The 14,888-nt window shown below is 52.0% G+C and overlaps 6 protein-coding genes across 6 annotated transcripts; 2 read left to right on the top strand and 4 right to left on the bottom strand.

The window, feature by feature from the left end:
• Positions 1-152: 152 nt before the first annotated feature.
• J4E93_010793 (uncharacterized protein) lies at positions 153-3,829 on the bottom strand (the record flags this gene model as incomplete). Its single annotated transcript, XM_049348669.1, has 6 exons — positions 153-1,042; positions 1,097-1,539; positions 1,585-2,995; positions 3,044-3,110; positions 3,166-3,701; positions 3,766-3,829. The coding sequence occupies 6 exons, from the start codon at positions 3,827-3,829 to the stop codon at positions 153-155; spliced, it is 3,411 nt and encodes a 1,136-aa protein (XP_049194123.1).
• Positions 3,830-4,112: 283 nt separating this feature from the next.
• Positions 4,113-5,063, top strand: J4E93_010792 (uncharacterized protein; the record flags this gene model as incomplete). Its single annotated transcript, XM_049348668.1, has 1 exon — positions 4,113-5,063. One exon carries the CDS (start codon positions 4,113-4,115, stop codon positions 5,061-5,063), a length of 951 nt encoding a protein of 316 aa, XP_049194122.1.
• Positions 5,064-5,080: 17 nt separating this feature from the next.
• Positions 5,081-6,223, bottom strand: J4E93_010791 (uncharacterized protein; the record flags this gene model as incomplete). Its single annotated transcript, XM_049348667.1, has 1 exon — positions 5,081-6,223. The coding sequence occupies one exon, from the start codon at positions 6,221-6,223 to the stop codon at positions 5,081-5,083; it is 1,143 nt and encodes a 380-aa protein (XP_049194121.1).
• Positions 6,224-6,943: 720 nt separating this feature from the next.
• J4E93_010790 (uncharacterized protein) lies at positions 6,944-8,403 on the bottom strand (the record flags this gene model as incomplete). The annotated part of the gene is given in 2 exon segments (XM_049348666.1): positions 6,944-8,382; positions 8,397-8,403. The coding sequence occupies 2 exon segments, from the start codon at positions 8,401-8,403 to the stop codon at positions 6,944-6,946; spliced, it is 1,446 nt and encodes a 481-aa protein (XP_049194120.1).
• A 711-nt stretch (positions 8,404-9,114) lies between these two features.
• Positions 9,115-10,104, top strand: J4E93_010789 (uncharacterized protein; the record flags this gene model as incomplete). The annotated part of the gene is made up of 1 exon (XM_049348665.1): positions 9,115-10,104. One exon carries the CDS (start codon positions 9,115-9,117, stop codon positions 10,102-10,104), a length of 990 nt encoding a protein of 329 aa, XP_049194119.1.
• Positions 10,105-10,981: 877 nt separating this feature from the next.
• Positions 10,982-12,406, bottom strand: J4E93_010788 (uncharacterized protein; the record flags this gene model as incomplete). The annotated part of the gene is made up of 1 exon (XM_049348664.1): positions 10,982-12,406. The coding sequence occupies one exon, from the start codon at positions 12,404-12,406 to the stop codon at positions 10,982-10,984; it is 1,425 nt and encodes a 474-aa protein (XP_049194118.1).
• Between the last annotated feature and the right edge of the window lie 2,482 nt (positions 12,407-14,888).

Here is a 14,888-nt window from a genome sequence, read left to right as displayed (position 1 = left end):
CGCCTGATCCAACGTGCACTAGATTGCCCCCATTCGTCTCGTCACATGCACCAGGACACCCTCAGCCCGTTGACGCCCATCGCACCAGGCCGCACGCCGCCCAGGGAAGGTAGACACTACAGCAAGACACAACATGTAAGCATCGGCTAGCTCTACGAGCCGCGCTTACCTTCACTCAAGTCGACGTTCGGAGTCTTGACCAACCTTCCGCTCGCCGAGACTCGCTTTTGCAGCCGCGCATCCCGTTCGCGCGCTCGTTCCGACGGAGAGCTGCCGTTGCCCGCCATGATGGGCGGCAAAGACGGAGCCTTCTCTGCGCTGGGTGCGGCCTGACTGCCCACCATGGGTGCCGGCCGCTTGCCAGCACGCTGCTCTGCCTTGAAGTCAAGATAGCTTCGTGCCGAGTGGCCGAGGGGAATGGGCGCTGGCAGCATTGGCAGCTCGGCCCCGTTTTGCAGCAGCAGCTCCGCTACGGGGAACGCTTTGCGGCTAGGCTGCGCTGTGCCTGGGCGAGCCGCTGAGCTTGGCGAGCTTGCTGGTGATGCCGTCGCTGAAGGAGATGCTGGGTCGGCGGCTGCAAGCGCTAGAAACACGGCGTGTGTGCCTCGTGATCGGTCGCGTGCGTTTGCATTTGCCCTCAGAGCTAGAGCGTAGAGCACGTTCTGAATGTCGTTCTTCTTAACCGACGCTAGAAGCGTCTCCTCTGGATTTGCGTAGTGTGACATGTTCGGTGTTATGGGTGCTACGTAGGTCCGATCGGCGTACTTTGAAGTAATGAAATGCAGCCTTTGCTCTCTTGTCGACATTGGCCCCGGCTTCAGCCCGGGTTCCAGTCTTGCTTCCCAGATGGAATTGCTGACGCGGTTGCCGATCTTGAGCAGTATCTCGATGATATCGGGAGTGAAGGACGTGACATCCAGAGTCAAAGAACGCACCTTTGTAATGTGGGTGCCGAGTGACCGATGTATGCCACTGCATTCGATACAAATGATGATGCCGAGGTTGATGGAAACCCAGTCCACCTTGATCTCCGTACCGCAATCTGCGCACATTTTGTTGCTGGAATCCGCGTCTCTTACCTGCCTAAGCAGCTTACCTTCATCGCCAAACGCCTCCTCTCGCCGGTATCCGCCAGGTCGATCACCTACGGTGGCATGCCGCGCCGGTGCCTTGGAGCCGTACGTGTTTCGATGACTTGACATTGATGGACTCTTACCCGTGAGCACTGATGCAATATCTCGGTGCGTCTGTCCAGGCAGCGAGTCTGTTGATGGCCGATCCGATTTTCCTGTCGCCTCAACAGCTGTCTGCAAAGCATTGTTGACTGCACTGATCCACGACTTCATGTCTTCTTCATTGGTTGCCTGGTACACTCGCGTGTATTGGGGGGTGATGACTTCGAAGCAAAACCGGCGATCTGCGTTGCGCGCTTCCCTTACTGAGGCCATGCGGAGGTCGATTGGTTCCATGTGCAGCTCTAGACTCTGCTTCCAGTTGGTGTACTCTGAAAGCCTCCCCTGATCAAGGACGATCCAGAACCTGGATAATGTCAGCAGGCTTCCGACTGAAAGAGGCTATACCTACTTATGCCAGGCTTGCTTGTTCAGGCCCTTGGGATCCACATGGCTTCCGGGCCTGCTGAGGGCCCACAGAAGACCTTCCTTGCGGTGCGCACCCGAACCAGCTTCGGCCATTGCAGCGGGGTCCTTTTCTTCGAGATCCCTGATTCCCTTGAACTTATCAGGCTGCGGGGCCGCCATGGCCAGGCTCGCCTTGGTAGCCTCGGGGCTCTGCGGTAACGCTATGGAGGAGGGAATGCTTGTAGATGAGATAGTCTGGGGCGGCATGACTGTGCTTTGAAACATGGGTACAAGACTGCCCTTGCGGCCAGGAGGCGGCTCTGGATCTGACCTCGACGTTGTTTTCGGCACACTGCCTGTTGATGCTGCGGGAGATGTGAGGGAGGGCACGGGTACCTCATCGAAAGTCTTTTTAATCGTCTCCAGCGCTCGTCTTTTCTCCTCGCGCTCGGTCCTCTGGATCTGAAACTCCTTGTCTGCCTCTTTGACCTCGCAGCTCAGGGCCTCTAGGTGCGGCAGCATGGTCTCAATCTTCTTCGCCGTCTCAAGATAGCGTTTGGCTTGGGCATCGGCATATTGCGTAAGGTGGGAGAGCACCTCCTGGTCTTTCCGACCTCCATGCAGGTCCTGCATAAATGAGGAGTAGTCGAAGCGCTTCAGCTCAAAGTTGCGCCTCTTGGCTTGGTATTTTGAGTCGGTCTCGGCGCGCTTCTTCTCCTTCAGTGAGTCTTGCCGTTGGCCGAGATATCGTCCTAGGTATTGATAGTAGTCTTTGCTCTCCTCCTCAAAGTCCTTGCGTTTCGTCTCGGCCTGCTTGATGTCGATATTGTAAAGCTTGTATATGGGATCAATGATGAGTTTTTGGATGTTTGAGGAATTGGACTTTTCGTAGCCTAGAATCTCCTTGGCAATCTTGTCAAAGTAGTGGTCAATGGCCGGCTGCACTGCGTTTGCATTGGACGACGAGGCCTCTCTGAGCGCGTCCATGAGGTCGGCCATGGCATTGTTGCATGCGACCTGGGCCTCCATGGCGGACTCGGCGCGTTTGAGGACCTTTTTCCACCTGGTGCGCATGTTGCCCGTCTTCTGCTCGAGTGACTTCATCGTGGCGCGAAACAGCGGCCCATCGTCGGTCTGACTGAGGTCTTCACCGGGGCGTGAGACGTCGAGCTTGACTGAGGCGGTGCCGCTCGCCAGTGTGGTGGTGTGGCTCGGTACGAGGCCCAGGCTGTGCTCGGGTATGGGTTCGCAGATGGGCGATCGCGGAGGTATCGCGTCCCACTCGCGGTCCTCGCCTGCCGAGTCGCTGACGCGAGACTCTATCGACTGGGCCGAGGGGACGCGCAGGCGGGGAGGGACGCCGAGTTCGAGGCGCGGCGAGGGCGACTTTGGGCTCTGCAGCTGGCGCGGCGTGTCTGTTGTAGTCAGCGGATGTTGGGGGCAGGGCGGGGGATGGTACGGACTCTGGACCCAGACGGTGAAGCTCGCCAGCGTCTCGAGGCGGTGGGCGCGCTGGTCATACTCGACGAACTGGAGGGGGTCAGCAGTTGCGGCGACGGAGTGGCAGACGAGGCGGGCTACACACACTGCAGCTGGTGCGCCAGCCGCCGGGGCGCGACTCGGGGGCGCGGGGCGGAGTCCATTTCCACGACCACTGGAACTGGACCGACGAGTGGCCGGCGGTAGAGTAGTCGCCGACCAGCTCGACCTGGGGGTTCTTGTGGAGGTTGGGGTTGGCGTGGAACTCGCGCGTGACGAGATTGTCGAGGTCGCGCTCGCTCGAGGCAAAGACAAACGTCAGGCCATGGATGTGGGTGTCGACGAGGCCCGTGGGGGCGCCGTGGGCCGTCGGGGGAGGCGTGTAGGTGGCGGGGACGGCGAGGTGCTGGCGCAGGACAAAGGTGAAGTGGAAGAGCAGCTCGTCGTCGCTGGGCAGGCGCAGCAGGAAGGCGGGCGGGCCATCGGCGTGGGGCAGCGCGTCGGGGTCCTGGACGAAGTCGATGAGGGCGTCGTCGCCCGGCTCGCGCTTGGCGGCATAGCGGGCGGCGGGGAAGGCGTTGGGCGAGACGTGGAGCAGCGTGCGGTTGCGGGCGTTGGTGATGGTGAGGGCGGCGACGGAGACTGCACGCGAGGGTTAGCAGGGCGAGCGGGCGAGCGGGCGAGCTGGATCGAGGCGGCGGCTTACATCGAGTCTGGTCGCGCAGATAGAGGGCGCCTGCGTCGCCGGCCTTGCTGTTGACTGCGCCCATGCCCGCTGGCAGCAGCCCGTCGAGGCGGACGAGGGGAGGCGGGATGGATAGGCGGTCGGCGGTCTGCGCGATGCGCGGTGCGCGATGCGGTATGCGATATGCGGTATGCGATATGCGATATGCGATATGCGATGTACGATATGCCGTGATCTGTCGCAGTAGCAGCATTGGCGCCGTGGCTACTCCCGCGCGCTAGCGGCGGGCATGGGCGCACGTCCGCCGTCGTCGTCGCAGCAATTTCCCTTCACTCTGCACCCCCGCTGCTGCTTCCTCGATGCCCACCATGCTTCTCCCCACGCTGCGTCACGCCCTGCGCCAGCCGCTCGCCAGCCCGCGCGCCGTCCAGCGCCGCTGGGCGCAGGTGCACGACGTCCGCTTCCTCGCCACGCACGACTCGCAAGAGCGCATCCTCGCCAAGTACCGGGACAAGCTCGAGCACAAGGCGCGCCAACAGGGCCTCAAGGACCTCGACGAGCTCAAGGAGCAGTACAAGGACAAGATCGAGGAGCTGCGCAAGCAGGCCATAGTGCCCGGCGCAACCGCGCCCCTGACGCCGCCGCCCGAGACTCCCTGGCCCTCACCTCCGCCGCCGCCGCCCGCTGCGCCAGGCTCTCCTACGGCCCCGCCGCCGGGCGTCAAGACGCTCAACTCGTTCCTCGACCTCGCCAAAGTCCAGGCGCTCCCCAGCAAGGAAGTCCAGGCCCTGTGGCGCCTACGCCACGCTGCCAACCCGCAGAGCATCCACTTCGCTGTCCCCGCCACCACCTTCTCCCAGCTCCTTCGCAGCGCCAAACAGCACCCCTCGTTCGTCCTCCCTGTCCCCCGCGAGATACCCGCCGACGCCCCATCGGCCTCGCAGCAGCCGCCTCAGACGCAGCAAGCCGCCGAGCTGCACTATCTCCAGTTCTCCCACCCGCACGTCGATACCACCACGCTCATGTTCACGACACTGGCAGAGTTCAAGCTCAGGGGCGAGTTCGCCAGTCCCCACACCACCGTCACCTTCCACCACGAGCTCGCCGAGACCCACAACTTGGTCCTGGGCCAGGGCTTGGTCACTGAGAACAGGGGCGTATCCGTCGACGACGCCAGATGGCTCGTCATGTGCATGCAGAAGTTCTACGTGCAGACGGAAGAGGGCAAGGGCCGCAGCCAGCTTCTCGACATGTTCACCCGCGGAGACAGCGCATTCCAGGTAGAGCGACTGATAGATGAGGCCGAGAAGATATTGTGATTGTACACGCCACCCGTCTACCCCCTCAGCGGGAGCACATGCTGCACTAGACACGTCTGCCTACAAAGCGGGCATTCGGGCTTCTCCCGCGCCCAGTCCCCGATACACGTCCAACAGAAGACATGACCACACGTCGTCACACTCGGATCCTTCATCTCTTCCAGGCACAGCGTACATTTCCGATTGCCGCCGCCAATCCATCCCATTGTTTCCTCCCCCTCCAGCTCGTATCTTGCCTTGTCCAACGCTGGTGTCTGTGTCCACTTTTGCACGTCGGACGGCGCCGCTATGGGCACCGCCGACGCTGCGTCGAATAGTAGCGCGTTGTTGGCGCTGTAAGCATTGGGATCCAGAGACACTTCTGCGCCGCCACCGACAATGGCCGACGTGCCTTGCGGGTGGCCGCCACCCACTGCCGCTGTCGAAGAGGTGACAGTATTGTGCACGTGTAGGTAAGCCTGTACAGCCATCTGTAGGACTAGCAATACGCCCAGGACTTCGTAGCCTGCGCGATTGTCGCCCTCGGTCACCTGGCGCGTGAAGATGTACCGGAGCCCCCATATCCGTTTTGAGAGGTGGTAGTAGCTCCCGGAGAAGTAAAACGTTGCCAACGAGAGAGCGTACACGGGTGATGGCGATGTAATGGTGTCGAGGTTTCGGAGTAGGTAGTTTTGTACGCGCATGCCCAACGGTCGCCCTATCTGTGTCTTGCTCCCACTCCGCTGTGCCTGATGCTGTGCCCGTGCCAGTTGTCGTGCATGCCACCGCAAATTCGCCTCGAGCTTTGCGCGCACTCGCCGCCTCAAGGCCGGCAATGCCCTCCCGAGCACATATGGCCCCAAGATGCAGCCGAGTATGTATCCAGCTCTGCGGCCCAGCGCCGGCAGGCGTCCGCTTTCGCTTTCCACCTGGACAATGTCTGTGTATTCCTCGCCCAGGGTCCGGTTCCCTATCAGCGTCGTCAGACCGAGGTAAAGGACTTCTCCGGCTACACGCGTCTCGGACGCATACGTATGCGACGTGCGCGCGCCATAGAGCTTGCGCAACAGCGTCGAGAGCTGATCGAGAAGCACGCCGGAGAAGTAGGCGTCTTTCTGATGCGAGCGAATGATGTCGGGAGAGGCGGCAAAGGGGTAGGCGTAGCGCGTAGAAGACGACATGCTTGTGTCGCGTACAAGAGTGACGGTGGTCGCTGTGTTGTGTTGTTGCATGTTGCAGCTCAGCCACGACCTCGGCTGAACCCTGGAGACATCGCGTCACGTGACTCGCTCCGGCGGCTTATAGAACTCCGGTCGCGTTCTGCATATGTTACATCTAATGTATACACCAACTTACACCCTAGTCTGCTATGTTACCGTAGAAGCCTGTTAAGGCCTTGATCATCAATATGCTTCAGACCTCGGGAGCAGGGTTCTAGCGGACCATTGCAGTGTGGCGCGATCAATTCGCGTCACGTCTAATCCTTGGAGCGTCTCGGAGTTCACCTGGGCGTCATGGGAACCTGGAACTAGTACTTGAAGATGAGGAGCATGACGCGGTGGGACAATCTTGTTGGTGTGCAGTGTGGCAAACTTACAATGTTGACGAGTTCACCGGGACGAGCTTTGTTGCCCCACGAACCACATTATCCTGCGACGACATCATCAGATCTGAAACAAGCAAGGGAGGTAAGTCAATATACGTAAGCAAATCAACACACGGGTCTGTTCGAGACGCACTCTTCTTTCAACTGGCCCTGTGGATGGAATTCGAAACGTCTGATGCAGGCACATGGATACGGTGCAGATGAGGCATTGGGACATGGCAACATGCCTGGTCTTCTGACGACCAACTAAGAGATTGAAGCCCATATCTACATTCAACCCATTCGTTACATCATGTCATCTTATTTCGACTTTCTTGTTCCTCCATCCAATCCGCTCCTTGTATTCAGTGACCAGGTCTGCAGCGCCCTCAAGATCTTCTTCAGGAAGCCAATCATGGCTGTCTTCGTATCCCTCCCACTTGACGAGGTAGTAGTCCTTCTCGTGCTCGTGAAAATGCGCTACGATGGCCTCTACAGCAAACTCTTCCGTTGCATCCGCTTCTGCATCGTCTTCGTTGTTGTGTTCGAGCGACTGTTGTCCCGGATACAATGTGCGCATAGATGTTATTCGGCTGCCGACGTATCCGTCCGATTCAAATTGCGGCGAAGCGGGTTGTGGGGGTATTATGTCGTTTTGGTCTGATGCAACAAGCGCTGAATAATTAGAGGAAGACGCTGTCTGCAGAAGGACGTCCGCCACTCTGGAATCCAATGGAGCTGGGGAGCCAGAGTCTCGCGCGGAAAATGGAGCTGCCGTTGGAGCTTCTTGGAGCACGTTATCAGCAGACGGTGAAAAAGCGGGTATGATGGGGTGAAGTTGACATGGAAGAGTGCTCTCGATCCCGGATGGGCTAGAGAACGGACGATCTTTACTGCTGCCCGCATTCCCAACCTCGATTGCGAGCGATGGTAAGTCGCCTCTTGTAGATTTTGCATCATTGTCGCTGAGCGCTAAGTAGTCCACATCTTCTGGTTCGGAAGGTTCGGAAACTTCTGAAAGTTCCCGTCGAGGGACAGAGATGGATACTCTCCTGGGTATTGGTGATACCGAAAGAGCGCTGTTGGCGACAAAAGCTGAGCGTGTGGTGTTGGGCGATGTCTGCGTGGGTTGTCCGATGTGTTCGGTTGTACGATCGAACACCATAGGTTCGCTGTCTACCAGCTGCTCGTGCATGTCGTTCTTGAGCTGTTGGGAGCTTACGACGAGGCCTCTTGTTGGCTCTACACCTCTCGCCCTTCCCCTGCATTTTCCGCGTGTGGCTCTCGGTCGACCCCGTGAACGTGGGGTCGGCTCTACAGAGAAGGCGAGCGCGCTGAGCATGCGGCTCCCTTTGCTGGCGTTTGGCCCTTTGGCATTCTTTCGCAGTTGGCGACGCGCCAGGTCTTCGGCCTCGGTGCGCATAGCAATGGCCTCTGCCTCTGCCTCGAGCCTGAACTGCTCAGTTTCATATCGTTCCAGTTCAGCTGGAGAAACGAACTGCAGTATGCGTTGCAGGTCCACATCCTCAAGCTGTGTAAGGGCAATACCGTCCCGTGCACTCCCCGGTCCGCCCGTATATGTGACCTCTACGGTGTATAGCTCCCGCTTGAAGCGGTCCTCGGTCTGTCGGCGATGGAGTATTCGCGTTCGTGCGTTCGACATAGGGCAGACGTTAGGTAGTCGTGCGGTGACAGTGGCAGGCTCCTTGCGAATGCGCCATAACTGGTCGTACACCTCGGCGCCAGGCGTGTATGCTTCCCACTCCCACTGCGCATATTTTAGTAGTGTTTGGTTGTGGCGATTGTCTCACGATTGTCTCGCGATTTGGCGGTAGCATACTATTCGCGTCTTGCCTCTGCCTCGTCCTCTGCCACCTCTAGCGCTGCGACCGCCTCTGCGCCCCCTGCCCGACATGCCTATTCTGTAGATGAGTCTGAGGCGATGCACCGAAGGCCCGATTCCCCGCAAAGGCAGTAATTGAAGCCACAGGTGTCCGCGTCCGTCATGATGAGAGTTGGGCGGTTGGCATGTGGCGCGATTGAGCGGATCCGTGCTCAGGTGGCTCCTGGATTCTCCCGGGCTTATGTCAGCCACCAAGCTATACCGATTTCGGGTTTCGTACCATCTGGGAACCACACGCGCAGCTCTGATCGTTGGGCTCACACAGCGGAAACTCTACTGAACCGTTCAAATAGCTCAAATCAGTTTACCTAGAATGCTGAGCAATGATTTTGGCATCAGCCACATCGGCCGTACCTAGGTAACTCAAGACTTCGGGAGTGAAGCTTACCTAGGTAGGTACCTACATAGGTAGGTAGCGTTCACTAGAGACGGAACCATCGAATAATCTTACTGCAAATGAACTAGCGTCACTTTAGCGTACATCCGTCAGCAACCCACAGCAAGCACTAAGTGTCAGGGCCTCAGGAAATATAAGCAGTGAAAATGTCCAGTAGGTAATCAATCATACCTAGGTAGCGCCCAACATGTCTCATTCCACACTTGGATGTCAGATCGCCCCACGATATCATCACGAATACGACTCCAACTCATCTAGCGAGTCCGAGCTGGGAATACAAGCTTCCGCCGCCGCCAGCTCTACTCCTCTGGAGCAGCAGACCACGGGTGTCAAGACCGAGACGGTGCATGGCACCACCGCCGCTCCCAATAGACTAACAACGCTGCAGCGTGGCCGCACAAAGAGTAGCCGCAGGATCGTGCAAGAACAGGCGCCTGTCGGGTTCTTTCACTCGTCCATGGCCGGTGTCAGGCTACACGTGATCAGGCTCTGGCTTCGTACAAATCTCATTCTCGCCATTGCCATCATGGCCTTTCTTTGCCTTTTCTGGGGTGCACTGTTTCGTCAAAATGCAAACGTGGGGGGTCTGAACATCTCCATTGTAGACTTCGATGGCCAGCCACCGTTTACCGGGGTCGCACCCTTCGTGGGTCCGTTTGTCACTCGCACTGTTCGCAGCATTATGGAGGAAGATGGCGTGGTGCCTGGCTACACCTTTGCGTCTCCCGAAGACTTCAACAACGACTCGCTGAACGTACGCAACAAAGTTTACGACTTCCATGCCTGGGCGGCCGTCATCATGAATTCCAACGCCACAGCAATGCTCGATGCCGCAGTGAAACTGGGGAACGCGAGCTACGATCCCTTGGGTGCCTGCCAGATCATCTATAATTCGGCGCGCGATCAAATTACCACCTCGACTTACATTGTACCCAGTATTAACACCCTCCAGAAGCGCGTAGTCACCGAATTTGGCCGCGCGTGGATCGCACATCTTCTCCAGAACAACGTTTCAGTTACGGACATGCGCCTAGACATCGTACCTCAAGCTCTCTCTCCCGGCATTGAGTTCACCGTCAACGACTTGCGCCCCTTTGGACCGCCTATCGCTACACCCGCGGTTAGCATTGGCCTTATATACCTGAGTGAGCAATATTCCTGTACGAACCGCATGTGACATATACTAATATCTTACACCGCTATTTAGTCATCATCTCCTTCTTTAGCTTTACGTTCTTCCTACCCATCCATCTGAAGTACCTCTCGCCCAAAGGTCATCCACCGCTGCACTTCTATCAGCTTATCGTGTGGCGCTACATCGCGACGGTCGCATCTTACTTCTTTCTCTCTCTCGTCTACTCCTTTGTCAGCCTCGCCTACCTTATGCCCATGGACCGTCCTACTGCCTCCCACAATCAGCATGCCGGTAACCCTAACGCGTATGGCAGAGGTACCTTCTTGGTATACTGGATGGGAAATTGGGTTGGAATGATTGCTTTTGGCCTTGCGAGCGAGAATATGGCCATGCTGCTGGGCTCCCCTTGGACGGCGTTGTGGCTCATTATCTGGGTTATCAGCAATGTCGCCACTGGGTTTTATGCCCTCGAGCTTGCACCGAGCTTTTATCGCTGGGGCTATGGTTGGCCGATGCACAATATCGTCGAGCTCACACGGTCAATCCTGTTCGATCTGCATCCACGAGTTGGCTTGAACTTTGGAATCTTATTTGCCTGGGCTGTGGTAGACTCAATCTTCTTTCCGCTTTGCTGTTATTATATGAAGTGGAACACTGCGCGGGTTCGCAAAAATGCAGCCAAGGCCGAGGCGGATTGGCATGCCAAGATGGACAAAGAGAGAGAAGACCCCGGCCTATTAGCAAGGGTCACTACGCTCAAGGATAAATAGGAAGGATAGTGCAAGAACGTCGCAAGTCATGATCTTCCCATAGATCGCACGGAACATGTTCCCTTGTACCCCCCCCAATCCTAGTCATCCTGAACACATCGCGGCAACGCACGAAAGGTAGGCCAAGGAAAGCTCGATGCAAGCTACCTCTAGACTTTTGCCTTCCAGTCCCAGCCTACCAGCGACACCCTAGTAGCAAGTAAAAGAAACCCTCCTACAAAGAAAGACAGACCCGCCCAAACATTCGCATACGTGTAGTTGCCATTGTGGCTCTGGATGATCGCTCCAGCTAGTGGCGGACCTGTAAAACTCGATATACTCACCACGGTGAAGGCCATGCCCATCCTCACCCCAGACTTCTTCAGATCTCTCTCCTGACTCATACTTCCGATCACCGCAGGCCAAAGCGCCTGGATAACGGCGCTCCCGCTTCCATATATGACAGCAAATACGTACAGGGTGACGATGGAGTTGATTCTAATCCATACGAACATCATGATACCACAGACAAACGCGAACGGTATAAGAACGTTAAGCCCACCGATCTTGTCGGCATAGTAGGTCGGCAGTAGGCGAAAGATAAACCCCATGCATACTTGCACGAGAAGCAGATTGATACTTTGCTGGTAACTGGCACCAAGAACATTTCGCGCATAACTTCCAATGTAGAAGAAAGCGAAATACAACCCCCAGAAACTGAAAAAGGCACCAGCACAGTACAGAGCATATGGCAGTTCCGTGAAGCTCGCCCAGTCGACCAATGGACCGCTTTTCCTGGGAGGGAGCCGGGTACGGTACAAGCCGATGGTGATGGCATTCATGAGCAACATGATAAAGCCGATGATGCGTATCGTCCATGGAAAGCCTAAGCTGGGTAGACATTGCTGCACGATAACCGGGAAAATGACGCCCCCAGTGCAGGACCCCAGCGCTGTGAAGCCCAGCGCAAAAGCACGACGCTTGACAAAGTAAGTGGAGACAAGGGCCATGGACGGACAGAATTGCAACCCATTTGCAATTCCCAGACATACGCCCTGAGAGAGAAAGACATGCCAAACACTTTTGCTCTCCGCCAAGGTAAAGATACCGAGTAGCTGAAAGCACGCACCAGCGATGTAGACCGGGCGAAAAAGTCCAGCGTCCGTAGCACGGCCTGTAAAAGTGCCGAGGAAGAAGAGAAGGAATACCTGAAGCGATCCAATCCAGGAAATGGTCGAGGAAGCTATGCCGAGTGTGTTTTCGTAGTAGGTCTGATACACGCCGAATGACGTGAAGAAGCCAAAGGTGGTCAGGATAGTTAGGTGCGTGCATAGGACTTGGGTCCAAGCTGTGAGGCCACCATCGGGAGCGGGGCCTGGGTCGAATGAAGCTGCCGATCGACGCGAAAGTACGCGGGCGAGAGCAGGCTGGCTTGGCTTGTCGTGTGTGTGCTGTGCATCTTGATGGCGAGCTTCAGGATTCAGGGTGGCTTCTTGTATCCCAATGTCGCGCGCGCCAGGCCATGTCTGAAGGTTGCGACCCATGACAGTGTTCAAGTCTGCAACCTCCTTCGCGTCGACGCGTTGACTGGCCATTTGTGCAGGGTAATCGCGATAAAGACTAACTACGGGCGAAGAAAGACGTTTAATACCGTAGGGGATGCTGGTGAAAAGAAATCTAGGACGTGCAGAACGGGTTGGTTTTCTTGAGCCTGTTAACCTTTAGCGTCTCCGGGAATAAGATAAGCGCGTAGTTAAGGTACGTAAGATAGGTCTATCTAATATATAGTAGTAAAGTATAGCTCTAAGATATTTATTTAAAGAATAGAAGCTTTTTAATAAATCTAGAAGTAAACTTTTTTTAATAGATTTAAGATAAATATATATAAATTATTACTAAGATAAATACTAGAAATATAAAATATACTAAAATAGAAAAAAACTAAAGTTACTATTAAATCTTTATTATAGATTTCTAGATTTATTAACTTACTAAAGTATAAATTTTATCTTAGTATAAAAGTAAAATAATACTATAGCTTTATATATAGTACTATAATTTTCTACTTCTAGTTTAAAATACTAACGTTCTAGAAAATATATTATAGTCTACTTATAAGCTAGCTAGTATAAGCTTTTATTAGCTATATACTTTATACTATATATTATATACTTATTATATTACTTTTATTTTAACTTATTTAGTTCTATTTAGTATTATAAATATTTTATATTATAGTATATAAAGTAAGTTAATAAAATTATAATAGTTCTAGGCCTAGAAGCCTATTAGCCTAACGTTAGGCTAATCTCTACTATATATATTTACCTCTAATAGCTTCTTCTAAAGCTCTCTACTATAATAATATTATTATTTTATATACCTCTATTATTAACGTATATAAAACTCTTATATATTATTATAGTCTACTATATACTTACTTACTAGCGCAACTTATAAAAGTAGCTCTAGTAATTACTATAGACTTTATTAAGCGTTATAGTACTTTATATTCTAATTCTAACGTCTCTAAAAATACTATAGAGATTATCTACTAATATAATATATCTAAGACCTAAGAAGGTATTACGCCTAAGCCTATTAAGAATCTATACACTATAGCTTCTATTCTCTATTACTAGCGTAACACTACTACTACTATAAACTATACTAAGTCTAGCTTTACTAAAGAACTCTAGAAGTTTTAGACGTTAGAATAGTTTTTCTATACTATTAGTAGTGCGTTTTTATTTATAATAGCTCTATTATAGCTATTATAGTTCTAGAGCTACTTTTAGGTAAGCTTACTTTCTACTCTCTATACTTCTAGTAGTAGCCTTCTATAGTTACTAGATACCTAGAACCTCTACTAAAGCTAGAACTATAATATATAAGTATCTAGCTACTTTATATTCTATAGTAATAAAGCCTACCTTAACTTTAACTCTAACGCTAACGCTAATAGCTTTTAGTTTATTAACACTATCTCTAATAATCTCTCTAACTTTAATAATAAAAGTAACTTCTCTACTACTATTACTATCTATTAGAGTAAGAAGTCTATTACCTTTAGTAACTCTAAGGCTCTTTTAGGTAAATAAAGCGCTAGTAACTAAAACACTATTTAATACCTATCTATAAGCGCGCAGCGTCGCCTATTATAGCTAACTACTATTACTAATAATAACTTAGATATAGAAGGCGCCTAGTATAGTCTCTAGTAGAAGCTAGGTTTCTATAATACCTTACCTACTACTTTACCTATTACTATAGTAATACTCTCTAAGTAACTATACTTTAAGCGCTAACTCTCTAAGTTCTTTATTATTTCTTAGAAAGATAATATTACTATATTTAAGTTATAGAAGATAAACGCTAATAGAAAACCTTTCTAATAGAATAAGATTCTTAAGCTAGATAACCTATAGAGTATAAGTACTAATCTTAATCTACTATTAATTATTACTAATATAATAAACTAACTACGCTTTATATAGGTAGATATTAGTAATAAGCGCGCTTACGCTAACTACCTTAGTAACTATTTTATAGAATACGTTACTTAAGTAAAAACTTTACTTTCTAGAGTTTAGAATACCTAGAATAAAAGTAAAGACTTTAAGAGTAACTTTAATAAGTCTACTAAATAAGTTATATAACTCTAGAACTAACTATTTAAGTTTAACTATTACGTTACTTAGCTTAGTAAATAGCTCTATAATATTAAAGGCTTTATTTATATTAACTACTAAGAACTCTAGTGTATAACTATAAGTTTTTATAATATAACTACCTATAAAATAACTTATAAAGACTAGTACTACTAAGAGTTTATAGTATATACTACTACTAAACGTAATACCTAGATTTTAAGCACTAGTATTACTAACCTCTAGACTTACTTTAAGGCTACTAAAGATAAGACTTATAAAAACTATATATTCTATTATTTATAGATAGATACTATCTCTCTAGATAACTCTAATACCTCTAATAGAGATAAGTTAGACACTTCTTACTCTATACACTTCTCTAGCTATTATAAGCGCTATTACTATAGCGTTTTCTCTATCTTAG

This window comes from Alternaria ventricosa (assembly GCF_023758065.1).
Source record: "Alternaria ventricosa strain BMP 2768 chromosome Unknown scaffold_36, whole genome shotgun sequence".
Taxonomy (NCBI): Eukaryota; Fungi; Ascomycota; class Dothideomycetes; order Pleosporales; family Pleosporaceae; genus Alternaria; species Alternaria ventricosa.
The sequence above is the reverse complement of the archived record's forward strand: the minus strand, read 5'-3'. Positions and strand labels throughout refer to the sequence as shown.